At 43.5% G+C, this 21,826-nt stretch overlaps 1 protein-coding gene across 6 annotated transcripts in view; it reads left to right on the forward strand.

Annotated features, from left to right (window-relative positions):
• Window positions 1-21,826, forward strand: part of MUSK (muscle associated receptor tyrosine kinase) — a 53,794-nt gene that overhangs the window by 13,293 nt on the left and 18,675 nt on the right. For 3 of the 6 annotated variants that reach the window (XM_031054300.1, XM_005154845.1, XM_031054302.1), the window contains exons 6-9: window positions 13,370-13,494; window positions 16,172-16,331; window positions 17,781-17,787; window positions 20,812-21,078. In XM_031054300.1, coding sequence (XP_030910160.1) covers window positions 13,370-13,494; window positions 16,172-16,331; window positions 17,781-17,787; window positions 20,812-21,078 — 559 coding nt within the window. Of the gene's footprint in view, window positions 1-4,926; window positions 4,954-8,242; window positions 8,263-13,348; window positions 13,495-16,171; window positions 16,332-17,780; window positions 17,788-20,811; window positions 21,079-21,826 lie in introns of all 6 variants that reach the window. The other 3 variants (XM_031054301.1, XM_005154846.1, XM_005154847.1) reach the window with 3 other exon arrangements.

Here is a 21,826-nt window from a genome sequence, read left to right on the forward strand (position 1 = left end):
TTCAGGTGATAAACTCTAATCAGTTATTGAGCTGGACAAGGGTTTTAATTAAATGGGTTGAAGAAAAGCCTGTCCTTTGGGCTGTGTTTTTCTTCAAGTTCAGGGCAAATCCATGTGAATTTGGACAAGTCACGATGAAACAGATTTTCTCCTTACAATGCATAATCCATGAGGGGTGGAAACATGATTATAATGGATCTGACTGCTGGATGTGTGGGAAGATCTGGGGTCTTCACCGGGAAGTGTGCTGAACCCATGGACAGCACTACCCTCACCAGAAGGCTGCCTGGAGTGCCCAGAAAGTGTTGGGAGGAGAAGAAGCAGAACACAGGACATCCTCTTGATTTGACTTCAGGAAGCAGGTGCAAGAGGTGAGGGATGGGAAAGGAATACAAGAGACAAGTGTTGGGCCAAGAGACCCAAGTGAGCAACCATGCAAGGTAGGCAGCCCTCTTACTAAAGGAAGAGTACATACTATTTTTATGATCTTGGTGTATTCTCTGGCAATTAAATGACACACACATTGCTCTGGTTTAACTCTGAAGGGACACTTTGGAGAAGCATGGTTGATTCTTTCCGACATATGCTAGGGTCACTATGAAATGGTTCTCCACCAGTCCAGAGACTGTGTGGAAGCTGCATTGGTGTATTGGATCAATTTTACCTCTTTGGTTTTGGTTCCTTTATCTAATTACTTACAGTCATACAACTTATGGAGAAAGGTCTAGTAGAAGTACTGATGTGAGGCAGAAGTGCATTACACAGAAACAAGCCTCCTCCTCACCACCATGCAAAGCAAAGCAAATGAACAGTGATCAGTTTGCTGCTTGTGTTAAAATTAGGGTGTGAGGATGACTTCCTTTGCTCATATATGTCCAGAGATGGCTACAGGGGGTAATATGTGCATTGAGATAAAGGAACAATGTTATAATCTTGATGGTTTGACAATAAAAGTGTTTTTTAATTTCCTGGAAGCAACATTTCTGACCTTCAGTTTTGTATTAATTTTCTATCATCTTAAGCATTTTCCTAATTAGTTGTTTAATTGCTGCATTATGGGTCTTGATAATGAACAGTTCTGCTAATGATAGAAAAACATTTACATATTCACTAAAGCAATACTTGCCAATGGATTTATACAAATTTCCTGTTGAATGCTGGACTGATGCCCAAAGTAAATCTGTGACTGAAATGTTGCTGAATGAATCCAAGATTCAGGACTGTGATAGAATAGAAGCATTTGCTTGCTTACCTAATCTGTAGTTCCCAAGGATGTCTGAAGGCTGAGGTGTATTGTTGGCTGAGGTGGCTAAGATGTTCCATCTAATTTTACCTGGAGAGCACTCATTTGGAAATAAATAGGAGAGCAGCTATTGCCTTCAGTTGTTGAGTGTTTTCCTCAGTGCAGAAATTCACATTGATGTCAGTGAAAATTGAGGGCAGGGTATAGACTTCTAGGATGTGCCAAGAATGCATTTCTTGGCCTTTGTCTGAGCATTTTAAATCTGTAGATTTTGGATGAAAGGCACCAATCGTGAGACATTAATCTGTTTTTTCCCTTCATATATTGGACAGCTGTTTATGTAACATAAGCTGTAGAACAGGAGGAATTTCAGTTTTCATTGCTCTTTGCAACTGACATTGATCCAGCCCATTAATAAGAGCAATTCTGCAAAAGCTATGCAAGATCTCATCAGGTTCAGCTTCTGGGTCTGCTGCTTAAGGCTGTATGTCCTTTGTGGTCCCCATGTCTTGACATGTGTAACAATTATATTCTCAATAGCCATGATGTATAAATTGCATGACATTAAAAGAATAAATTTAAAGCCATGATCTTTTGCCTGGGAAGATGCATGGGAATATTCTTATTATAAGCATGCCTACCACTCAGCCACAGACAGAGGCTGTCTGGTAGGTTTTGATTTTTATTTAATATGCAAAATGAATCCTGCTGGACACTCTTGCTTTAATCTCTTCCTGTCTTTTTCAGATGTGGTGCTTATAACCAATATTCAAAGTGTATGCAATAACTGCATCAAATAAGAAGCATCTAATGCAAAATAGCAGTAAACTAATACATTTTGCAATGATTTACAGGCTTGATTGCCTCACCTGGGCTCTGTGTTCTGGCAGAATTTTGTGCTGTGTTTTGGAGAAGGTATCTTTCTCTCCCTAGGGAAGAAAAGGGCCACTTCATGAATTGGTAAAATAGGCTCGTGTCCTTTATGTTTTTATTCTTCAAAGCAAAAAAGTCAAAAAAGAAATTGTAAAGTTGGCCATGAATTGCTTACAACTTAAAAGTAACAGCTGTTTACAGATGAAGCATAAAGATATAAATCATTTTTCTCTATCAGCCTAACTTTTACCTGTAACTATGGCAAAAAAAGTTTTCCAGAAACAGATGGAGTTACTACCATTGAAAGGTACAAATGGTTATGGTGGATTAGCACTAACACAACTGAAGGTGGAATTTTCTTATGAGACTTGTCCTTCCATTCCAACAGAAACGTGTGCATGGAAGTCTTTTGCTACAGGAAGACAGTCTGAATTGTCTACCGTGCTTTTTAGCCTTGCATACTGGGATTTCATGTGCAGAAATCCTGAAATAATGGCTTTTCTTCACCTGAGGATGAAGAACAAGCTTTCTGTTGTGCCTTTCTGGGTGTTGCAGTCAGATAGTAAAACTTCTGATCTTCCCAGTTTGCCCAGTGATGCATTTTTAATGCTGAACAAGAAACAGGATATAAATACATTAACCGAAATGCTAAAGGAAGAGTACACAGATGGTCCTGTTGGTTGTATGATGAGTTAGATGCACATCCATCTTGTGATTTACATGAAGTTGACCTCCATCTCCAGCCTGTGGCACCAGAGAGTTGTTGAATTCAGACTTTTGGAATATACTTGCAATAATGCTTAGTTTTGAAATCACCACTGTACAAAGGCATGTCTAGAAATTAACAATCATGTGTCAGGAAACAAACACAAAAAAATAACTTGGGTGAGTGCTGGAAGATCCACTGTGCTCATCAAGAAACTAACTGGATTCTCCATGGATTTAATGTCATTTTTTTGGTCACATCTCTGCAGTTTTCAATGGCTGCGTGGGCATTGGTTGAGGGCCACTGTTCTTTTTTTTACCCAGGCAATTTCATTCATCCCTCTGTTGAGTGTTGCTGCTCTACTTCCTCCTGTGCTACTAAGTGACAGCACACAAAGCAAATAAATCAAAATAAGGGTAGAAGCAGTACTCCTCTTGTTCCCTTAACTTAGATGTTGTTTGGTTTTGCATTCCAGCCCTGGTAGATAGAAGTATTTTCCTGCCCACAGTTTATTGCTTATTACTAGCTACTATAATAATACCCTTCCACAGGCCACAAAAATGTTCCCCTATAAGCCACTTGTGAGAACCACCTTAGCCTTAAAAATAGGAAGGTTTTTCTTGGAGAATAATTTCTTCAAAGGGAAGGTTCTGCCAGGACATGAGCAGATTTGGTCTAGATTTTCTTTTTTTTTATTTTTTTTTTATTTATTATTTGGCTATTCCTTGGAGACAGTGATGGGACAGCAAGACCAGATAACGATAGAAAGCAGTGCCTTGGCTAATGTAGTTAACAGACTATGCTCACTGAATGTAAAGCACTAGCTTCTTTCAGCTGTTTTGTGGACCTCAGGACAAATTTGCATCTCAGATAAATCAAAAGACATGAAAATCACACCATAATTCAAGAAACAAGATTGAAAATATGTATTTAGTCCAACTAATCTATCAGTTTAGATGTACCACATTCTGCAGATGGGCCCTATTTTGAATGAAAACTGGCTCCAGATGTGCCATCCAGAAAGTTTTCTACAGTTTTGTGTCAACACATCTATACTTGGCATAGATGAAATAAGAAAGGGAGATATTGAGAAAACACCAAAGCAGCCAGTCATCACTGTTACCCTGACTCTTCCACTCTTGCCCATCATTCAGCTATCGATGTGAAATCTGGAGTTTTATCTGTGCCATCTTCGGAGGTAGGATGTTTTGGGTGAGATAGATTGCCAAATAGCAGACTGACAAGGAAGTTTGCAGTTTTGCATTTAAATGCTGGGTGAAAATTCCTCAGGGGAATTCTGGTACCAACATTGAGGAAGAGTAGCTCTGCCATAAGGAGAAGCAGAAATCCTGGGAAAGAATTTATTTCCCTGTCTTTAGTGATGCTGGTGTACGCACATGCATGCAATATTCTATGGCAGTAAGTGGTGAATGCTGCAGTTTGCTATTAAAAATTGCAGAGTTTTGGGGAAAGGAGCATTACAGGGATAGTAAATAGTACTGAGCTTGGCTGTAATTACACCAAAGTAATTAACTGGCTTCAGCAGGGTGGCATGGGCATTACTGAAAACCCAGAATATCTTATTAAATCTCCTCCTACTTACTGCATTCACCATAGTCATCCCAAGGTTCTGCATATATGACCACAGCCCTAATTACAGGGTAACAGGGCAAGCCACAGAACAAAAGGACCAACCTCAGACCTTCTGCAAATCAACAAACAAGCGTAAGCCATTCGCTTTATTCCAGAGCCCTGCTTTGTTATGACAGAGACATGAGATGCATGCTGCCTTAGAGTAATTGTTGCGGGGTGGCTTCCTGTGTTGAGAAGCTGCAAAGCAAATTTCCTGGAACCATGAGGTTTCTGACAAGGCATATATGAGCAATTCTTTAATAGGCATTTGAGCCTTTTATTTCCCTTTGCGCAAACCTCTTTTCCTCAACAAAAAGTTTGGAAGGGCACTTAAAAATATATGAATTTCTCACATTGTTGCATGAATTGTGGTTGTAAGAAAAAAATACTTCCTGCAGCCAAAACCCTTCTGGCTTGTAAACAGTCTTGGTTAGCTAGGAAGGATGTGCTTCCTGCACAACAAGAAAAGCAGAAGATAGACAATACCCACAGCAATCAGGTAAAGGGGGGCAGAGCAAACTGAGACAATTATCTTGAAATGGCTGCCTTTACCCACTGAGAAACCAAGATAGAGCTGGGGCTGAAGATACAGAAAGGAGGGTTCTGAAATCAACCTGGAAATTTTATAGAATCTGTTAAAAAGTCCAGTTTTGATAAGTTTGATGTGGGCCAATATCATTTTTTTTGAGGCTGATGCCTTCTTTTTCCAAGGTCGTTTGCATCTTTCTCTTTCAGGTAGCCTTAGTGGAGGTGAAAGCCCCTCTCTTGACTCTTTCAAACTCTATAGCTCTAGATTTTGCCTCTAGCAGTAACATTAGTTCTAGTGTCACACAATATTTCTAGTATGTGTGCCTATACTGTGGAACAGAAAGTGTCCGCAGCTTTGTGTAAGAATGGTACCCTCACATCCCTGAAGTTGAATGCAGCCGCAGGCAGAGCCTCACAAAATGGGAGTCTCAAAATAGGAGTTGAGAACGGGGAATGAAAATACATATCTGTGTAAGGAGGGACTAAGAGAATTTCCAGCATTGAAAACCAAGCACATGCGATGGATAAGGTGAGCAGAGAACAGGCTACTTGCTATCACATCAAAACAAGAAACATCCTAGCAACTACTGCTAGCAGCACTTTAAAATAGATGAGAAAAAGTAGTTTTCACACGGCATGTAATTAAATGTATAGCACTGCTGTTACACATTGGTGAAGACCACATGTCAGGATGCTGCAGGGTTTATCTCAGTTTTGGGTATCCCAGTGATTTCCAAAACTGCCTGCTCCATGCCTGAGAGTAGGAGAGATGGAGACTTGTGTGCAGCTGTGGAGATTTCAGTATGTGCAGGCAGAGTGGTAGCCTTGCAGTGGTCATGGTGGGTTGTCATGAGTGGAACAAGGAAAAAAGTTGTTTTTTGACTCAGGAGAGTGGGAATTTCTTTTCCAGTTTCACATGCAGTAATGGGTAATGGCACATAGTGTGTCTCTGTACTGTAGAAAAGCCAGAGCATGGAGAGGTTTAGAGGGGTCTTTCCTTCAAAGAAACTGAACACATATATAAGACCAGTACTGACACGACAAGTATTTCCTCATTCATTTCCTTGGGAAGTAATTTGAACACATTATCCTCGCTTGTCCTTGAATCTGGTGTTTGCTCAGTCTATAGAAATGAACACTTGTAAAGAATGGGTTTTATATAGTTACACAGGATATAAGCTATCTATTTACATTTTACTTCTGGTTATTATAGCTTTGTGTATTTGCAGGGTCTGATTTTAGGATTCCAGGGACACCTACATGCTGTGTAAAGTCTTTCACAGGCGAGAGCTTACTGTGCCGGCCGGTGCATTTAAAATCATATGAGTCCTTCTGCTGATGCAAACTGTCCTACCATCCATAAATCTTGGAGCTCACCCTAAAATAAGGTTAACCTGAAAATTTATTGCCTTGCCAAGAAAAACTTGCTTTGATGTTAGATAGCATAGCTTAGAATATGAAGCGGTAGTTTTCAGGATGGAGATGTTGTGGTTTCCTCCATCTCCTTTCCACACAGAACTTGAACTGTCCTTGCTGTCTGTCTCACAGTCTCAGGCTCCAGGCTGTGTGACCGTATATTGCCAGGCTGTCTAGCCTGTGCTGCATGAGGTGTTAGAACTACTACAAGATCCAAAGCTCTCAAAACATGTATCAGGAGCCAGAAGAGCTTTGAGATTTTGTACAAAACACTGATATTTCGATTACACTGAGGAGTTCTCCTCCCACCTTACCACAATAACCAGGTGAGTGGTTGGAGAATGATTGAGTACTGGTTGCTTACAGTGCTTCTGCAGCTTGCTCTTCTGAGGCCCATACCTAATGGGGCTGTTCTTAGAGAAATAATACAGTGGCTGTGTGCATTTCCTAATGCATTTGTACATTTTTTTCTTTTGATAGTATGCATACACATTATTCTCTGGCAATAACCATGTTTTGACAGGGATTAAAAAAAAATAGGTAAGCAATTTTATAGAGATAAGTGTCTCATATCGACTTTGCCTGTGGCATTTTACTCCTCTTCGAGATTACTAGGTAGGCTTCCAAAACAAGAAAGGCTGCAATTTTGGTAAGAAATATTCAGAGATCAAAGAAAAACTGACCTTGGAGTTATCTTGGGATTTAATTATTAACCCAGCAATTTTGGAAGGGAGTGGGAGGGTGACAGCAGACAGGGTGAGCAGTGGCTAAGGTACAATGTGAACTGTTCCCATATGGAGTCATGTGGTGAGCCATGTGCAGAGCCTGTCACTGCCCCTGCAAGAGGAGTTGCTGACCATGCTTACAGAAGGATTTGTTTGTTTCCTGTGCTGGGATTTGGTTCTGTCATATCAGCTGCGGTCACTGTGCCTTGCTCCTTCAGCCCTGGCTCTTGGCATGCAATTAACTGCTGCACACAGCTCGGTGTAGCTGTCTCCATAACCGCTGATCCATGAGCATGATGCATGGCCTGTTCTCAGCCTTGGTATTTCAAGAATTGTTGGGATTTTACACGAGTTAATTTGAAATGTCAGAAAACACAAATGCTGGGGATTTCTGTGTGTATATAAAATGTATTTGTCAGACCTCCCCTCATCTCTCACCGGTGGGAATGAAATTGTATCCTCTGTGCTTGTTAGCTCTCCTTGACTGCCTGGTTTAGACTTGTCAGGAAGAGTGAATGGATGTGGGATGAATGAGTCTGAATGGGGATTTAGACAACCAGACTTCTCACTGGCAAAAGACCGTGAACACATTGGCACAAGCTTATGGTTCTTCAGAGCATTAGGGGGCAAGCATAAATGATTTTTTACGGATTAGTAAACAAGGCCCAAGCCCGGAGAGCTCCTCGTTAGAGAAGGAGTCATTTCAATCTGTCATGCTTCAGCTACAGGAGAGCTATATGAACACTGGTGAACGCAAACAAAAAAAATGCTTGCAGTTTAGCTACTAAATGCTTACTCATGAATAATACGTAGTGCAAAGTCTTTGCTAGGGTATTTATGTTACGAAAGTTTCTGAGGCAATGTGTGCCTTACCAGTCTCCCCAGCAGTGCAGACACATTGGTCCTCAACACAGCACCAGCTGTACCAAAGGAAAACACTTTGTTGCTTTTACTCGCTGTGTTTTATAGCATAGCTGAAAAAAAAATTGGCATAAGGCCTGACCATACTCACGCAAAAAGTCATTTTTCAAGGCAAAACCAAAACAGTATGGGAAAGTGGAGCATGTTGACATATCATATCTGGCAGTATGGACGTATGAGGTCTGGCTCACATTTTAGGCCAGGCACAGACTGTCGTGGTAAAGGAGCATGTACCCACAGTTGCCAGACAGTTGCTAACATAAGTTTAGCTCTTGGTATCCTTACATCAGTTTGGACTATCAGGTATGTTTTAGTGTTGGCCAGGACTAGCAACAAACTTAAATATGACTACACATGGATGTTGACAGGCTGGGTTAATTCATGTACTTTGGCAAACATTGCACATATTCTCTGAAAGTCAAGGTTCACAGAAGCCAGAAGAGGCTCTAGAAACCACCCCCACCCCACAGCCTAGTACTTGACTGGGCCTGGTGCATCAAAGCCAGCATTAAGGTTTGTGAAACCCTGGCTAGATGGGGCATCTTCCTGCAGTGGGTCTGTGTGCATGAGGGTTTTCAAAGGGCATCATTTTGCCCTTTCTGGAAAGCAGCAGCATGGCCCCAGGCCACCCAGGCTGCTACCTGGATGTGATTGGCCCAATCCAGCCTACTTTAGGAGAAAAACCAGCCTTACCCAGTTAGAGGGCAGGCATATGCCAGGACTGCAGGATGAGGCCCCAAACTGTGGAAATGAAACACAGCTCTGTCAAAGGCAATAGGAAAACAAAGCCACCTGGAAAAAGTTAGCTGTTCAAACTGGGGGCTGGGCAGGGGCCCTGCTTTCATCTTTTTATAGTATAAAAATTTTGTGACTGAAATAAAGCCAGACTGTTTGGACTGGATGATGTTACCTAATTCTCAGAAATGAGAGCAGCTGGCCGTGGTGCAGATACCTCCTAGCAAGGCCTGCAGTGCACAGCACATCATTTAGCAGGGCTGTAAAAGAAAGGACATTTATTAAGGGGTTTAGAACTGAAACTGAACGTGCTGGCTTGGCTCTTAGCTGGTGGGTTTCATTTCCAGCTCCTCTGTTTTGTTTTTCACTTAAATAAATATATAAATGAAGCCCTCTTCACTTGCCTTCCCTGACTGCTTTTTGGCATGCCCTTGGGTAAACCCCATGCTGACAGCCTGGGTGTTTTGATGTGAATGTTTTTAACCTTGTTGTGATGTAGCTAAACAAGCAAAGGTCCTGGCAAAATCCACTTTCATGAGGATCTGGAAAAGAGGTGTTATAAATCACCTGTTTGGGGGGAATTTTCATTGTTAGGCAAAATGAAAACAAAGCAATGTCCTGAGCCCACTGAATAACATGAACTTTGCAAACACTTATTGCAATTTCCTGTTCTTCCTCTTCTTGTCTTTCACCTGTCTCTGCCAGTTGGTTGCTTAGGTTGGCAACATCAGGGTTGATCTTTCTTTCTCAATTTTGCCACTTTTCTTTGTGTAATATAGTGTGGGAAAAGAAAGTCACTGTTTTGGGAGCTGGGTTCCTCCATTTACCTATAGGACAGATTTCCTTGCTGATGTAGTCACCAAAATGGACCCCAAGCTCATCCCGGTGGCCTTACGCAGCTTTGTACTGGTACAAGGTGACAATGGCTGCTCTCATACAGCCCATCCTGGCTTTCCCACAGCAGCTGAGTCTGCCAGCAGCAGCTATGTGTCTGTCATCCATGCATAGATGATGGGACTGAGAAAGATCTGATTTTTTCCCCCTGTTTTTTAAAAATTATGTTTCTCAAACAATTTCCCTTTTGGAGAATATGGCCCTTGGTGTGCTGGTCAGTGGTGGCCCAAAGCATGCCTGGAACTGCAGAGTCCAGCCTTTGAGGGAATTTCTCACTTAAAAATAAAATAAGGTAAAAAGACCCCAGGTTGGTCAATTCACAGTATCTAGAGCTAAGTACTTCAGTTAAATAGCTAAACTTTAAAAAAACATGCAAGTGTAAGCACTTGAAATGTTAAAGTATTACATCTGCAAGTTCAATTTTGAATGTCCTAGAAATACACACATGGGCACTGGAGATAGTAGGAACTTCCATTCTTCCACACTTTGAAAATCAGCTTATTTCCTGAAGGGTCCACTTTTTTTTTTCCTAGCTGTCACTCCCTGTGCTGGATAATACACCTGCAATACTTTCCACAAGGAACATGTGAATGCTTAGCAGCTGTCACTGGATTTTTTACAGAATCATAGAATCACAGAATAGATAGGGTTGGAAAGGACCTTAAGATCATCCATTTCCAACCTCCCTGGCATGGGCAGGGATACCTCACACCAGACCATGTTGACCAAGGCTCTGTCCAATCTGGTCTTGAATGCTGCCAGGGGTGGAACATTTACCACTGCTTTGGGCAGCCTGTTCCAGTGCCTCACAGTAAAGAATAATATCCTCAAAAGAATAATAAATAGTATATTATAATATAAATAGTATAATGATATTAATAGTATAATGATATTATTAATATATCAATTATATTTATTATTAATTACATTACTATAATATATATAAATAGAATATTTTAATGATATTCTTAACGAATAATATATTTTTATCTAAGCTGAACTTCCCCTGTTTCAGTTTAAACTCATTACCCCTTGCCCTATCACTACAATCCCTGATGAAGAGTCCCTCTCTGGCATCCTTGTAGGCCCCCTTCAGATACTGGAAGGCTGCCACTAGGTCTCCATGCAGCCTTCTTTTCTAAAGGTTGAACAGCCCCAACTTTCTCAGTCTGTCTTTATACGGGAGGTGCTCCAGTCCCCTCATCATCCTCATGGCCCTCCTCTGAACTTGCTCCAACAGTTCCATGTCCTTGTTGTGTTGAGAACACCAGAACTGCACACATTCCCTGTATTTGGTGTTTTAAGTGTGAATGGCCTGACCATTTGCTTTCCCTAGGTTGGCAAATGAGCACTCTACCAGCAGTGTGGAGAGCTACTAAAGCTAGTGCCATGATTAGTGCTGGCAGGAAGACCATGGGAAGTGGGATGCAGCTTTCTCATGCATGAGCTGGATTAGCTGCCATGATCCCTGTAGCTTTGGTCCCTCCTTGCGCAACTGCCATCATTTTCAAAACATGTATTTTTTATGCCTGGTTGAAAGATCCTTACAGATTTTGGGAGAGCAGCTTGTACAGAGGAGGGCATATGCACCTGTGTCTGGCATCTGTTAACAGGGTGCTGTTAGAGGCGTTCTCTCAGTGTTAATGAAGCTGGGCAAGATGTGAGCAGGAGGATTGTCAGCAGTACACTGAGAAACCAGCAGCAGCATAAGAAAAGCACAAAGGGACATATTCTGGCTCTGGGAGCTAACATGCTGGCTTCAGTGGGAGCCATATGCACATCAAGGCTGCCAGGAGACAGGCGCAGAAGTTTAGTATTTCTCTGACTGAAATATAAAAGTAATTATGAGCTTGGCCCAGAGCACTCAGGGCTGAATTCATAACCATCTGGTGTTAATGGCCTGAAGTGAAACTTCAGGCAAAGCTTTCATTTAACTTTTTATTCGTGAGGAAACTTCCTGGCCAGTGGGTGCAGCTTTCCTTGTTAGTGGTGAAGCTTTGTACCTACTCTCTTGCTGAGGGGCAGGGGATTTCAGTAGCCCCCAGAGCAGCTCTGCTTTGATTTTAAGCAAGTGGCACCAAGCACTGGCAGTGAGGAACTGCTTGGAGACAGTTGAGCAATTGAGGAGATGAATGTAATGCGTATCTTTCCACTCTTTTCACTTCACTGACTTTAATCTTCCTGGAAACCCCTTCCCAGGACCCTCTTGAGTGGCTGTGCTCCTAAGCCAAAACAGTTTCTACACTGAAATGTACTCTTAGGGCTGCCTATCTATGAACAAAAGCTACTTTTAGGCTCTTTGTTAACATGAATCTCAGCCCCTTCCCAGGACTGGGTGGAAGGACTATGTGGAAAGCAGGTAAGTTTTTTATTCCAACTGAAATTTTGCAGATAAAACCTTTCCATCATCCCAAATGGTGGGGACAGATACTCATTTTCTGAAGGGACATTTATCGGTCTTCTAATCACTCTGCATTGGAAATCACCTGAGAGCAACCAGTGGCCAGTGCCAAGAGGTGCACTGAGTAGACACAGATGACCTTGACATGATCAGACATATTGGTAAGGGGAACCATAGAGATAACAAATGTGGTTAAAAAGATAATCAGGCTTGTCTGAGAACTCAAAGAGAAACTCCCCTGCATAATGAAATTTCTGATGGAGATTTCTAGTTACTGCTGTGCAGCTCAGAAAGAAGAGAGCAAGTGCTAACTCACTAAGCAGGTGAAATTGGAGTAAGAAATTTCACAGAGCTATTCGGCCTGCTTCTGCACAGATATTCAGGTATCTCCATTAAAACGTTTGGGTCAAAACTCAAATGTTCCACTTGAAAAATATTTCTCTTGTCTGCTTTCCTCTGTGCAGTCCCAGAACGGCAGCTGAAATACACCTTGTGAAGGCCATCAGAGTTGTGTTTCTGGATTGAAATAAGTTTTCAGCAAAAATACTTCAGTTCTTCTTTTCACACGTATCACCCCCTCCCCGCAGAAAAAAAAAAAAAAATCGGGGCGGGGATGATTATCTTCAAACTGTCCACAAAGGAAGCAAGTGCTGTAGAAATGGAAAGCTACTTAAAAATACTTTTCCCCTGCAATCACATCTTCCTAGGCATTGCCAGCCATTCCCCCATAACCCACCATAACTCAGTGCTGGATTCTATCCCCTTACGGTAGGTTGTTGTGGCATGAAAGATGTTGGGGCTTGCAGCTCTCCATGGTAACTTCTAATCACTGTGGTCACACTGAGGAGATTATCAGACCCTTAAACTTCATGGTATGTGACATGCCAATGGTCCCTCTTGATGATTTTGAACGAATTTCACATGAGGTGGCCCTTGGCAGGGCAACATGGTAGCTTGCTGTGTATTTGCTGTAAGCTGTCCCATCTGCATACTGCCAATGACTTTGCCCTTGAGTTTTTTGTGCATTGCATCCTCTGAGGCATTGAACTCAGATGATGTAGAAGCCTCCAGAGGTCAAATTTTGGTCTGTAAGGTGCAGAACAAACCCATGCCAATCACTTTCTTTCTCCTCCTCATCTGTCTCCAAAACCTGTCACTCACCGGGAAGCCTATGCTATGCTCTGCTTTTATTCATGGGGATGATTTCAAGGCCTGCTGGGGAGGGAGCATCCCCACACCAGCACAGCTTCAGCTCTACAGCGTTGTTCAGCTAGCACATTTGTCTTCTCCTGCAGTTTTTGCCAGAATCCTGAAGGCTCCCGAATCCCAAAATATCACCTTTGGGTCTGTGGTGACGTTACGATGTTCAGCAACTGGCCTTCCAGTCCCCACTGTCACCTGGCTGGAAAATGGAAAAGCTGTAAGTGCCTTTTTTATTCATGCTTTTTGCCCTGGAGGGCTGCTAGCAGCCGGAAGCACAGCCCAGGGATTAAAACAAAATGCTGGGAGCCAGCGTCTGTGGTTTCTATTCCTGCCTTATTTAGCACCTTGCTGTGCAATCAAGCTGAGCCAACCTCACCTCCCTGCTACACTTTTCTCCTTTGCAAAGCTCTCCCCCTTCTCCAGAGTGTTGCATGGGTTAGTGTTATGGTCTGGGAAGCCTGAGATGAAGAATGGTTTAGATGCCTACAGCCTTTCCTTGAGACAGGGTTTCTAGGTCTTCATTGTGCATTTAAGTATTTCTGCAGCCACCTTTCCTCTGTAATGTGGTAACAATAACATGGCAAAATTATTATTTGACAAAATACACAAACTGAGGTAGTTAGGTGGTGCAAACTGCCTTGAGGCAAAATACCTGTGGGGCAGCACATATGCACATCATATTTGCAGATGAATAGATCTGAAATTTTCTAGACTGACCTAGGTGACACACTGAAACATGTCACCAATTTATTCCTGGCTAGAAGCCCATCCTCAAGCAACATACACTCTCTTCAGTGGCAGGCACCAAGAGATGTAAATCCACTGCTTCTCACAGGAAATTGCTCTGTGGTCTAATGTTCCTGGCCATTCTAAATAGGTACCTGCTTTGAACTCGTCTGGCTTTCATGTCCATGGGTAGACTATTGCAATACTTTCTCTTCAGCTGAACTGAAGAGCCGCTTGACACCTGATATTTCCTCCCTCGGAGTAAGCGGTGCACCACAGTCCCAGTGGCTCTGCAGCCTGAGCCTGCCACAGGTTTCCTCCAGTCTTCATATGGTTATGGTGGACATGTTTTATACTCTTTGTGGTCTTTTAACAGCTTTTCTAAGGATAACCCTCGAGACATAATGTGGTGGAGGAAGGCGGAGAAGTCACTGCATGTGGGCTGGCAATTTGCCTGTGTTCTTTCTCATTGACCCTCCATCAGCCCTAAGTCCTTCTGGCCATGGTCATTTCTGTTAACTTGCTTGTCAAGCAGCACCAATAAATCCTCTTGTTCAAATTCCTCCCCAGGAAAGAGCTCTGCATCCTCTCCTTCCATGTATTTAAAATACATTATTAAGGAGCCTGGGCTACTCTGCCAGCACCCTTGCTTTCATATCACCTCTAAGCCTCACAGTGTAATTCAGTCTGATTAGACCTGATTTTCTATATTCCTTCAAGGGTTCTAGGGAGAACAGCAAAAAGATCAGATCAGCCCCCACAGAACCCCATAGGTCCCTGATAGTTTCTGGTGATAATTATTTTGAAACAACTGCAGGTGCTCATTCAGGACTTCTTTCCCATTGAGAAAAAACCTTTTGGGGAGTCTGGTGCTACTGGCAAGGGCAACGTATTTCTGGAGCACAGATCCATGCTTTTTCAGTTATCACTGTTAATGGCTTTGGAAACTAACACATGTCACATTGAAACAATGTTTCTATTAACCTCCAGAGATGTCAAATTGATCTCTCTGACCTCTCAGATAGTTGTGTAAGTAGAGTGCTTTGCTGGGATGATCTAAGGAGGCAATTCTCACTGTTCTTAGGGCGAGGTTGCACTGGTGGGATGCATTGGTAACCACACCTCGCTGGAATTACACTTAATGCCTTCTATCAGGATGAAGGGTAGAACAGGCAATATTGCTCCTTCCTACTGCCTTTGCATGGTAGACTCTTGGTGTACCACGTCCTCCTACTTTAAAGAATACCATATGAGCAGAACAGGCTTGAAGATAAAATTAAGACCAACTGGTCAAAATCAGCAGATTCCAAGATAATTTACCTCGGAATTTCTGACCTGGAAAAAGAGCTAGCCAAAATCACCACATCTGCAGCCCCTTCCATACTTGCAGGTGTGAGATAAGAAAATCTATCACATACTTGCCAAAGTGCCAGAGCCAGAGCACTTGCTTTGGAAGTGTGGCAGTAGCTATGTTAATCCAGAATCAACAACTTTCAAACTATTTTGTTTTCTCCGTCTGTATAGCCAGGGTCCACAAAGTTACCTTGTGCCCTTCCTTGCTAGGGCATGAATAGGCAAACAGTCTTCCAGAAAAGGCCCTGGAGTAATTATCCGGCTCAATTACACGACCAAAACTAAGACTACAGCCTTCTGGAACAAAAAATTAATTGCAAAATTATTGCTGACTTGTGAAATAGGAGAGGTCCTTAACATTTGCTTTTGTATGTGAAGTCCGCTGCTATGAAAACACCAAAATAATGCCTGCAGCTTTAGCTCTCTGCCACTTCTATCCACTTAGAATCATAGAATCATAGAATAGTTAGGGTTGGAAAGGACCTTAAGATCATCTAGTTCCAATCCCCCTGCCATGAGCAGGGACACTTCACACTAAACCATATCACCCAAGGCTTCATCCGACCTGTCCTTGAACACTGCCAGGGATGGAGCATTCACAATCTCTCTGGGCAACCCATTCCAGTACCTCACCACCCTAACAGTAAAGAATTTCTTCCTTATATCCCATCTAAACCTCTGCTGTTTAAGTTTCAACACTTGCTATGTGTTCCTCTACCAATTCAAATGCCTGGGCCTGGGTCTGAGATTTTCCTTTGATTTGCTTGTTTGCCTTTGTTGGAAATATCACTGCACTGGGCTTTTTGGTCTCCTAGGTTTCTGCAGGCTCTATAGCAGAGAATGTCAAGGACAGAGTGGTTGACTCCAGATTGCAGGTGTATGTCACTCGACCCGGCCTGTTCACTTGCCTTGCCACCAACAAGCACAGTAAAACTTTTGGAGCTGCCAAAGCTGCAGCAACCATCAGTGTTTCAGGTATGCTGGGAAAGAAGGGGTCACTATTGTTTTATCCTTGCAGTTGCTTCCCTGCTGTGGAGAGCAAGGGGTGTGAAGTACTTGGGAGGAGGAGGGAAAGCCTTGGAGGCTGGATAGTGTGCAGGAGTCTAAATTTAAGTACAAGCGCATCCCCTGCCCAGGCTATTTCCTCATACATTCTTACACTTTGGAGTCTGGCACAGCTGTCATTTCCTGAATGCTTGATGCCATCTTGTACTTTGTGTCCCAGAAGCACACTTGGTAAGTTCATCCATGTTGAGGAAGTCATGGCCACGACCCAGACTTGGTATCACCTAACAGCAAGGTGAAAATAGTTTTTGTGAGAAGTTTGACTTCTCCAGGGCTTTGCATTCAGAAAGCAGGAAGGTTGATATCAGAGCAGTACCTCACTGTGTCCAGGGTAACCTCTACTCCCAGGGGCATGTCCCAGATGGGGACAGGATGATCCAAAGAGGAAAAATACTAATAGTCTGTGCTAGCTGACAGCATTTGTCACACCAAGTGTGGCAGCTTGTACTTTCCCTCTTGGGATAGGCAGGGGTGTTTAGTTAGAGGAAAGAGAAATCACCCAGCTCTCCAAACATGGGGTGGTAGCCCTGGTCCTGCTGTTAAGCAGGCATTCACCTGCCCCTCTCCCTGTGCCTCATCTCTTGCTCTGTTGATAAAATAACCATGACCTTTTTTACACTGGGCATTGAAACCTAGCAGCAAGCTCTGCCCCTTAAGAGACTCAGTGCTTGGTACTGTATTTCACATCCCTGCTTCTGCTTTTAGCCAAGCCAAGTCTTTTCCCCATGAAGCAGAGATGCAAATGCCATTGGGAAGATATGTTTTAGATGGGTTGGAGAAGCTGTGCTTATCTCCTCCAGACTGTATATGCTCAGCAAGAGGGGAGCAGCACCTCCAGACCTGAGCAGAAGCCTTTTCCCAGCTCCCAGGGTCCCAGGGCAGAGGTATCTCAGTCCTAGGCAGATGCTTAGCACCACCTCTCCATGCTGGTATAGCTCGTCTCCTTCAGCCCTGGTGTTTCCCTCCTGATCCATCTGCTTCCTGCAGTACTGGGTGCCAGGGGAACTTAAGTGAAGGGTGCTACCTGCCAGTTAAGTGGGACACAAAGTGTAAGGGTAGAAGTATGAGTTCAAGGTGCAACAGTCCACATCAGCAAGAACTGCAGCTAGCAAACCTTTTCCTTCACCTCATTCCTTCTCCCTCCACAGCATCCACTGTTGCCCAACTATTCTTCCCCACAAGAAAGTACGAAATAAGGACAGATTTTAGCTGCATCCTTTGAAAATCTTGCATGGGAATCTTAATAGGGGAGGGGGATTTTGTCCTCCTCATAGGGGACAATGAAATGTCACTTATATCTTTTCAATTTCTTTTTTCTCCTGGCTCATCACAATTCCTGGATCCGGTGCATCTTGTCAGAGTGGAGGTAAGAACGACTTCCTTCAGCTTTATGGGCATTTTCTCTGGGCCAGGGAGGAGAATAATGACTTTAGTGACAGAACAAGGGGTAACAGATTTAAACTTAAACAAGGGAAGTTCAGCTTAGATATAAGGAAGAAGTACTTTACAGTGAGGGTGGTGAGGCACTGGAACAGGCTGCCCAGGGAAGTGGTAAATGCTACACCCCTGGCAGTGTTCAAGGCCAGGTTGAACAGAACCTTAGGCAACATGGTTTAGTGTGAGGTGTCCCTGCCCATGGCAAGGGGATTAGAACTAGATGATCTTAAGGTCCTTTCCAACACAAACCATTCCATGATTTTATAACCCAGGGGATTTGATTAACTTGGGCTTCTGGATGACAAGCATACAGCTGTGGTTCACCTGCAGGGAAGACCAGGCTTATTTATAGAAGCATAACTGGGGACTGGCCCCCTGTAGATAGAGATGTTTTTGTATCAAGCAAGCGGTTGATCACACATCAGTAAGGGTGTTTAAATTACAGTAGTAGGCAGACTATTCTGGAGTAAATTCCTTTCACGGTTACACACCCACAACTTCGCTGGCCTTATAAGTATACAAGCAAAAACCTAACTGCAAGTTAAACTACTGTCTGTATGCAGACAAAATGTATTTTGATTTGGTGATCACCAGATTAGGGCAAGGGGAGTTCAGATGGTTGTTTCAAGCAGAGTTATAGATGAGTAAAGACACTTGCATGTGATTAGACATGTACTTTTGCTTAGTATTTTTGGAGTACTTAAAAATTTGGTTGGTGTTTTTCTTTTTAGAGTCCTAGCATATTTCTACGTGCTTCACTGACAGGTCAGTCTCGAGGGAAAATGAGAGGTTTAGCCTGAAGGAGGGCTGGAAACTACTGGCCCTCAGAGAAAAGAGCAGAGCCTGAGAAAGTCTGAGCAAATGGCTTTGCTGCTTTGCTGACACAAGCTCCCTGTTAAGGCGCTTGTTTTCCTCACAGGGCTTGCAAGATTGATTCAGGAAGTTTGTAAATGATTTAGTGACCTCCTGATTATGATGGCAGACTTATGCCTTGCACCTGCACCCTTGTAGTTGTGACAAACATAGGAACAGTGAACAAATGCTCAGTCCTCCTATGCTGCAATTGTTCTCAACCTTTGCTGCACGAAATTCCCACTCTGTGGAAAGGCATTGTGAGAAACACATGGCTGTTGCTTCTCTGTTGCAGCCTGGTTCATATCTCCCTACAGGTTTTAAAAAAGTGAGAAAATATGATATTAGCACCGGTGGCTCTTACCAGGCTGCTTCTGCACCTTACTGAAGGCAGCAGCATAGGTGTCTAAGGCATGCCTGTACCATCTTTTACTTCTTGGAGCACAGGAAGGACTCACCTGTCAGATTAAACACAACAGCATCATCAGGAAAACGTGAATGATGTGATGCCACCACACAGGGTGCTGGGGGCAGCCGAGTGCTGTAGGGAAGCCTGCTCTGTGTTAGGGAGATGTCATGGGCTGGGTGCAGGATGCTGGGGATGCCTATGTCACATGAAGGGGTGTCCATCAAGCATAGGGTGATGCAGGTGACACATCATCACTGCTGTTTTAGCGCCAGCTCAAGGAATCAGTGCCTTCCTGTATTTTTTAGCCAATGTGACATGTAGGAAAAAAATCATACTTAAAAAAAATAAATGACATGAAGCCAAAAGTAGAGCAACTAAGCCAGGGCCAAAGAGCATCATCTACAGAGAGAAGCATCTAAAAAGCAGAAATCTGTGTGTCCTGTATAATCCTGTATCTGTCCAAGGAAAACAGCAAGAGCCACCAGGGCTGACAATGGACAATTATTTGGCCAAGGGAAAGAAATAAAAGGCACAGATACAAATGGTTCTGCTGGCTACTCCAAATGGTTGGCGTGTTGTGAATTGAACCCCCTGACCCCTGTTGCACTGACCGAATGAGCAGTGGGAACAGCTGCACCGGCTCCCCCCCCCCCCCCCCCCCCCCCCCCCCCCCACGGCGATTTGGCTTCTGCCACACTCACAGGGGAGACTGTTTTCCAGGTTCCACCCCATACCAAGGGCATTGCACCCCACGGGCTGCCCAATTGGAGAATACATCCACACCCACAGGCTTTGCTGCCACGGGGCAGTCGTGGGAGCTGCTAGGAGAGCAGCTGACCTGTTCATGCCCTCATGCTGCTGCACCCTTCTGATGGCTGTGGGGAAAAAAGGAGGGATGAGAGCCACCTCTTTCTAGGTGTAACAAATGTGGTAAAGATAAATAAATAGCCCATGAAGCAGCCAATCCTACTGTGTTTTTTATTGCTCTGCCATAGTTTTGTGGCAGGATATGTGAAAAAAGGAGAGGATGTACCTTACAGGGAAGCACCAGAAGGAAAAGTACAGAGGCTTGTGCCCTGTGTCTCCCACCTAAATGTGAGTGGAAAAGAGGCAGGGTCAGGAGGGGTGGAGGAGCTCAGAACAGGGAGGCAGGAGCTTGGCTGGTTTCATCTTGTGAAGAATTCCCTGGCATGTGGTGGGTGGGACTCACCTGGCTCCTGTTCATTGATTGAGTCCATCCAAAATTAGACTGTTGCCACCCAGCAGAGCAGGAAATCCTGAGTTATCAGAGGTATACAGCAAGTAGAGCAGCTGATCTCTACTGCAGGGAAGGAGGAAAACAAAATATTTCCCCCTTAAGGCCAAGGGCAGGGTAAAAGACCATACTAGGTCACGGCTTTGAGCGAGAGCTCAGTCTTTTTGCCCACTTTAACTGCTAGCAACTGTTGACCAGAACCTCAGCCCTGGAGCTTATCAGGAGGGCCCTGCACTCACACAGGGACCTGTTCCTTGCAGAAGTCTCATTTTTCAATGGGATTAGCTGGTATTAGTGGTTCTAAACATCTACCATCTCCTCTGCCCTCTGCCAGCCTTACGGATGCCCCCTTATTCAAAAGAAGAGCTTAGGAATCCTATTTTTCAGGTGTTTAGGGCTGTGAGCTTACTTTGTGTGTATTGCCTTGTCTCTTACAGCAAGCTATACAAAGGTGATGCAGGCTACTGCAGCGTGTACAGAGGTGAGGTGTGTAGTGGTATCTTGGCAAAAGATGCTCTTGTTTTCTTCAACTCCTCCTATGCTGACCCAGAGGAGACCCAAGAGCTGCTTGTGCACACTGTCTGGACTGAACTGAAAATGGTGAGTTCATTCTGCCAACCGGCTGCTGAGTCTCTGCTGTGTAACTACATCTTCCAGGAGTGCAATCCCTCAGGAGCTGGACCAGCTCCAAAACCAATGTGCAGGTAAATGAAAGAAAAAAAAATGCTCATTTTAACTTTATTTCTTGGGGATGTGTAGGCAGCAGGAGAGTGATGAGGGTCAGTCCAGACTTGAAGTAGTAGAGTGAAATTGAGCCCTCTAAGTTTGCATGGGTTTTCCCTTTGCTCTCTCTGTACACACAGAGATGACCTGATCCAGCAGTCTCTGCGCTCATTGCTAGGGTACTGACTGACTTTCAGGACCAGATGTCTGTGTTATATCAGGCTTTTAGCAGACAATGTTGAAAAGAAATATCCATCTGAATGACATAATTGATTAAAATTATTAACATATTGCTATTGATTAAATCTTACTAGGTCAGTATGTGCTCATTATTATTATCAAAAGTAATTGCTTGTTTAGAATTTTGACTAGATATAGTCACACTGTGTGCAACAAATCTGTCCAAGGCAATAAACTAATCATTCAGCACTTCCCACAACCATGAAGATGAAACATAAAAAGACAATACCAGAGATACTGCTGGTGTAATTGTACCTGCTAAACCAAACCTCCCATCTGGCTCTTGTATTCTCCCATATGCAGAAAATGTGCTTTGAAACAGAGCTGTCAGGGACCCCAAGGAGTCCAGAGCATCTCTCACTACAGCTAATATACTGCCAACAGGTGTCTGTGCAATAGGTCCCAGTGAGACAGACACTGAGACAGTGTTCCCTCACAATACAACCTCTTGAGCAACCCTCCCTTTATTGCTACTTGTCCTCCTACCAT

Source organism: Melopsittacus undulatus, chromosome Z (assembly GCF_012275295.1).
Source record: "Melopsittacus undulatus isolate bMelUnd1 chromosome Z, bMelUnd1.mat.Z, whole genome shotgun sequence".
Classification (NCBI taxonomy): Eukaryota; Metazoa; Chordata; class Aves; order Psittaciformes; family Psittaculidae; genus Melopsittacus; species Melopsittacus undulatus.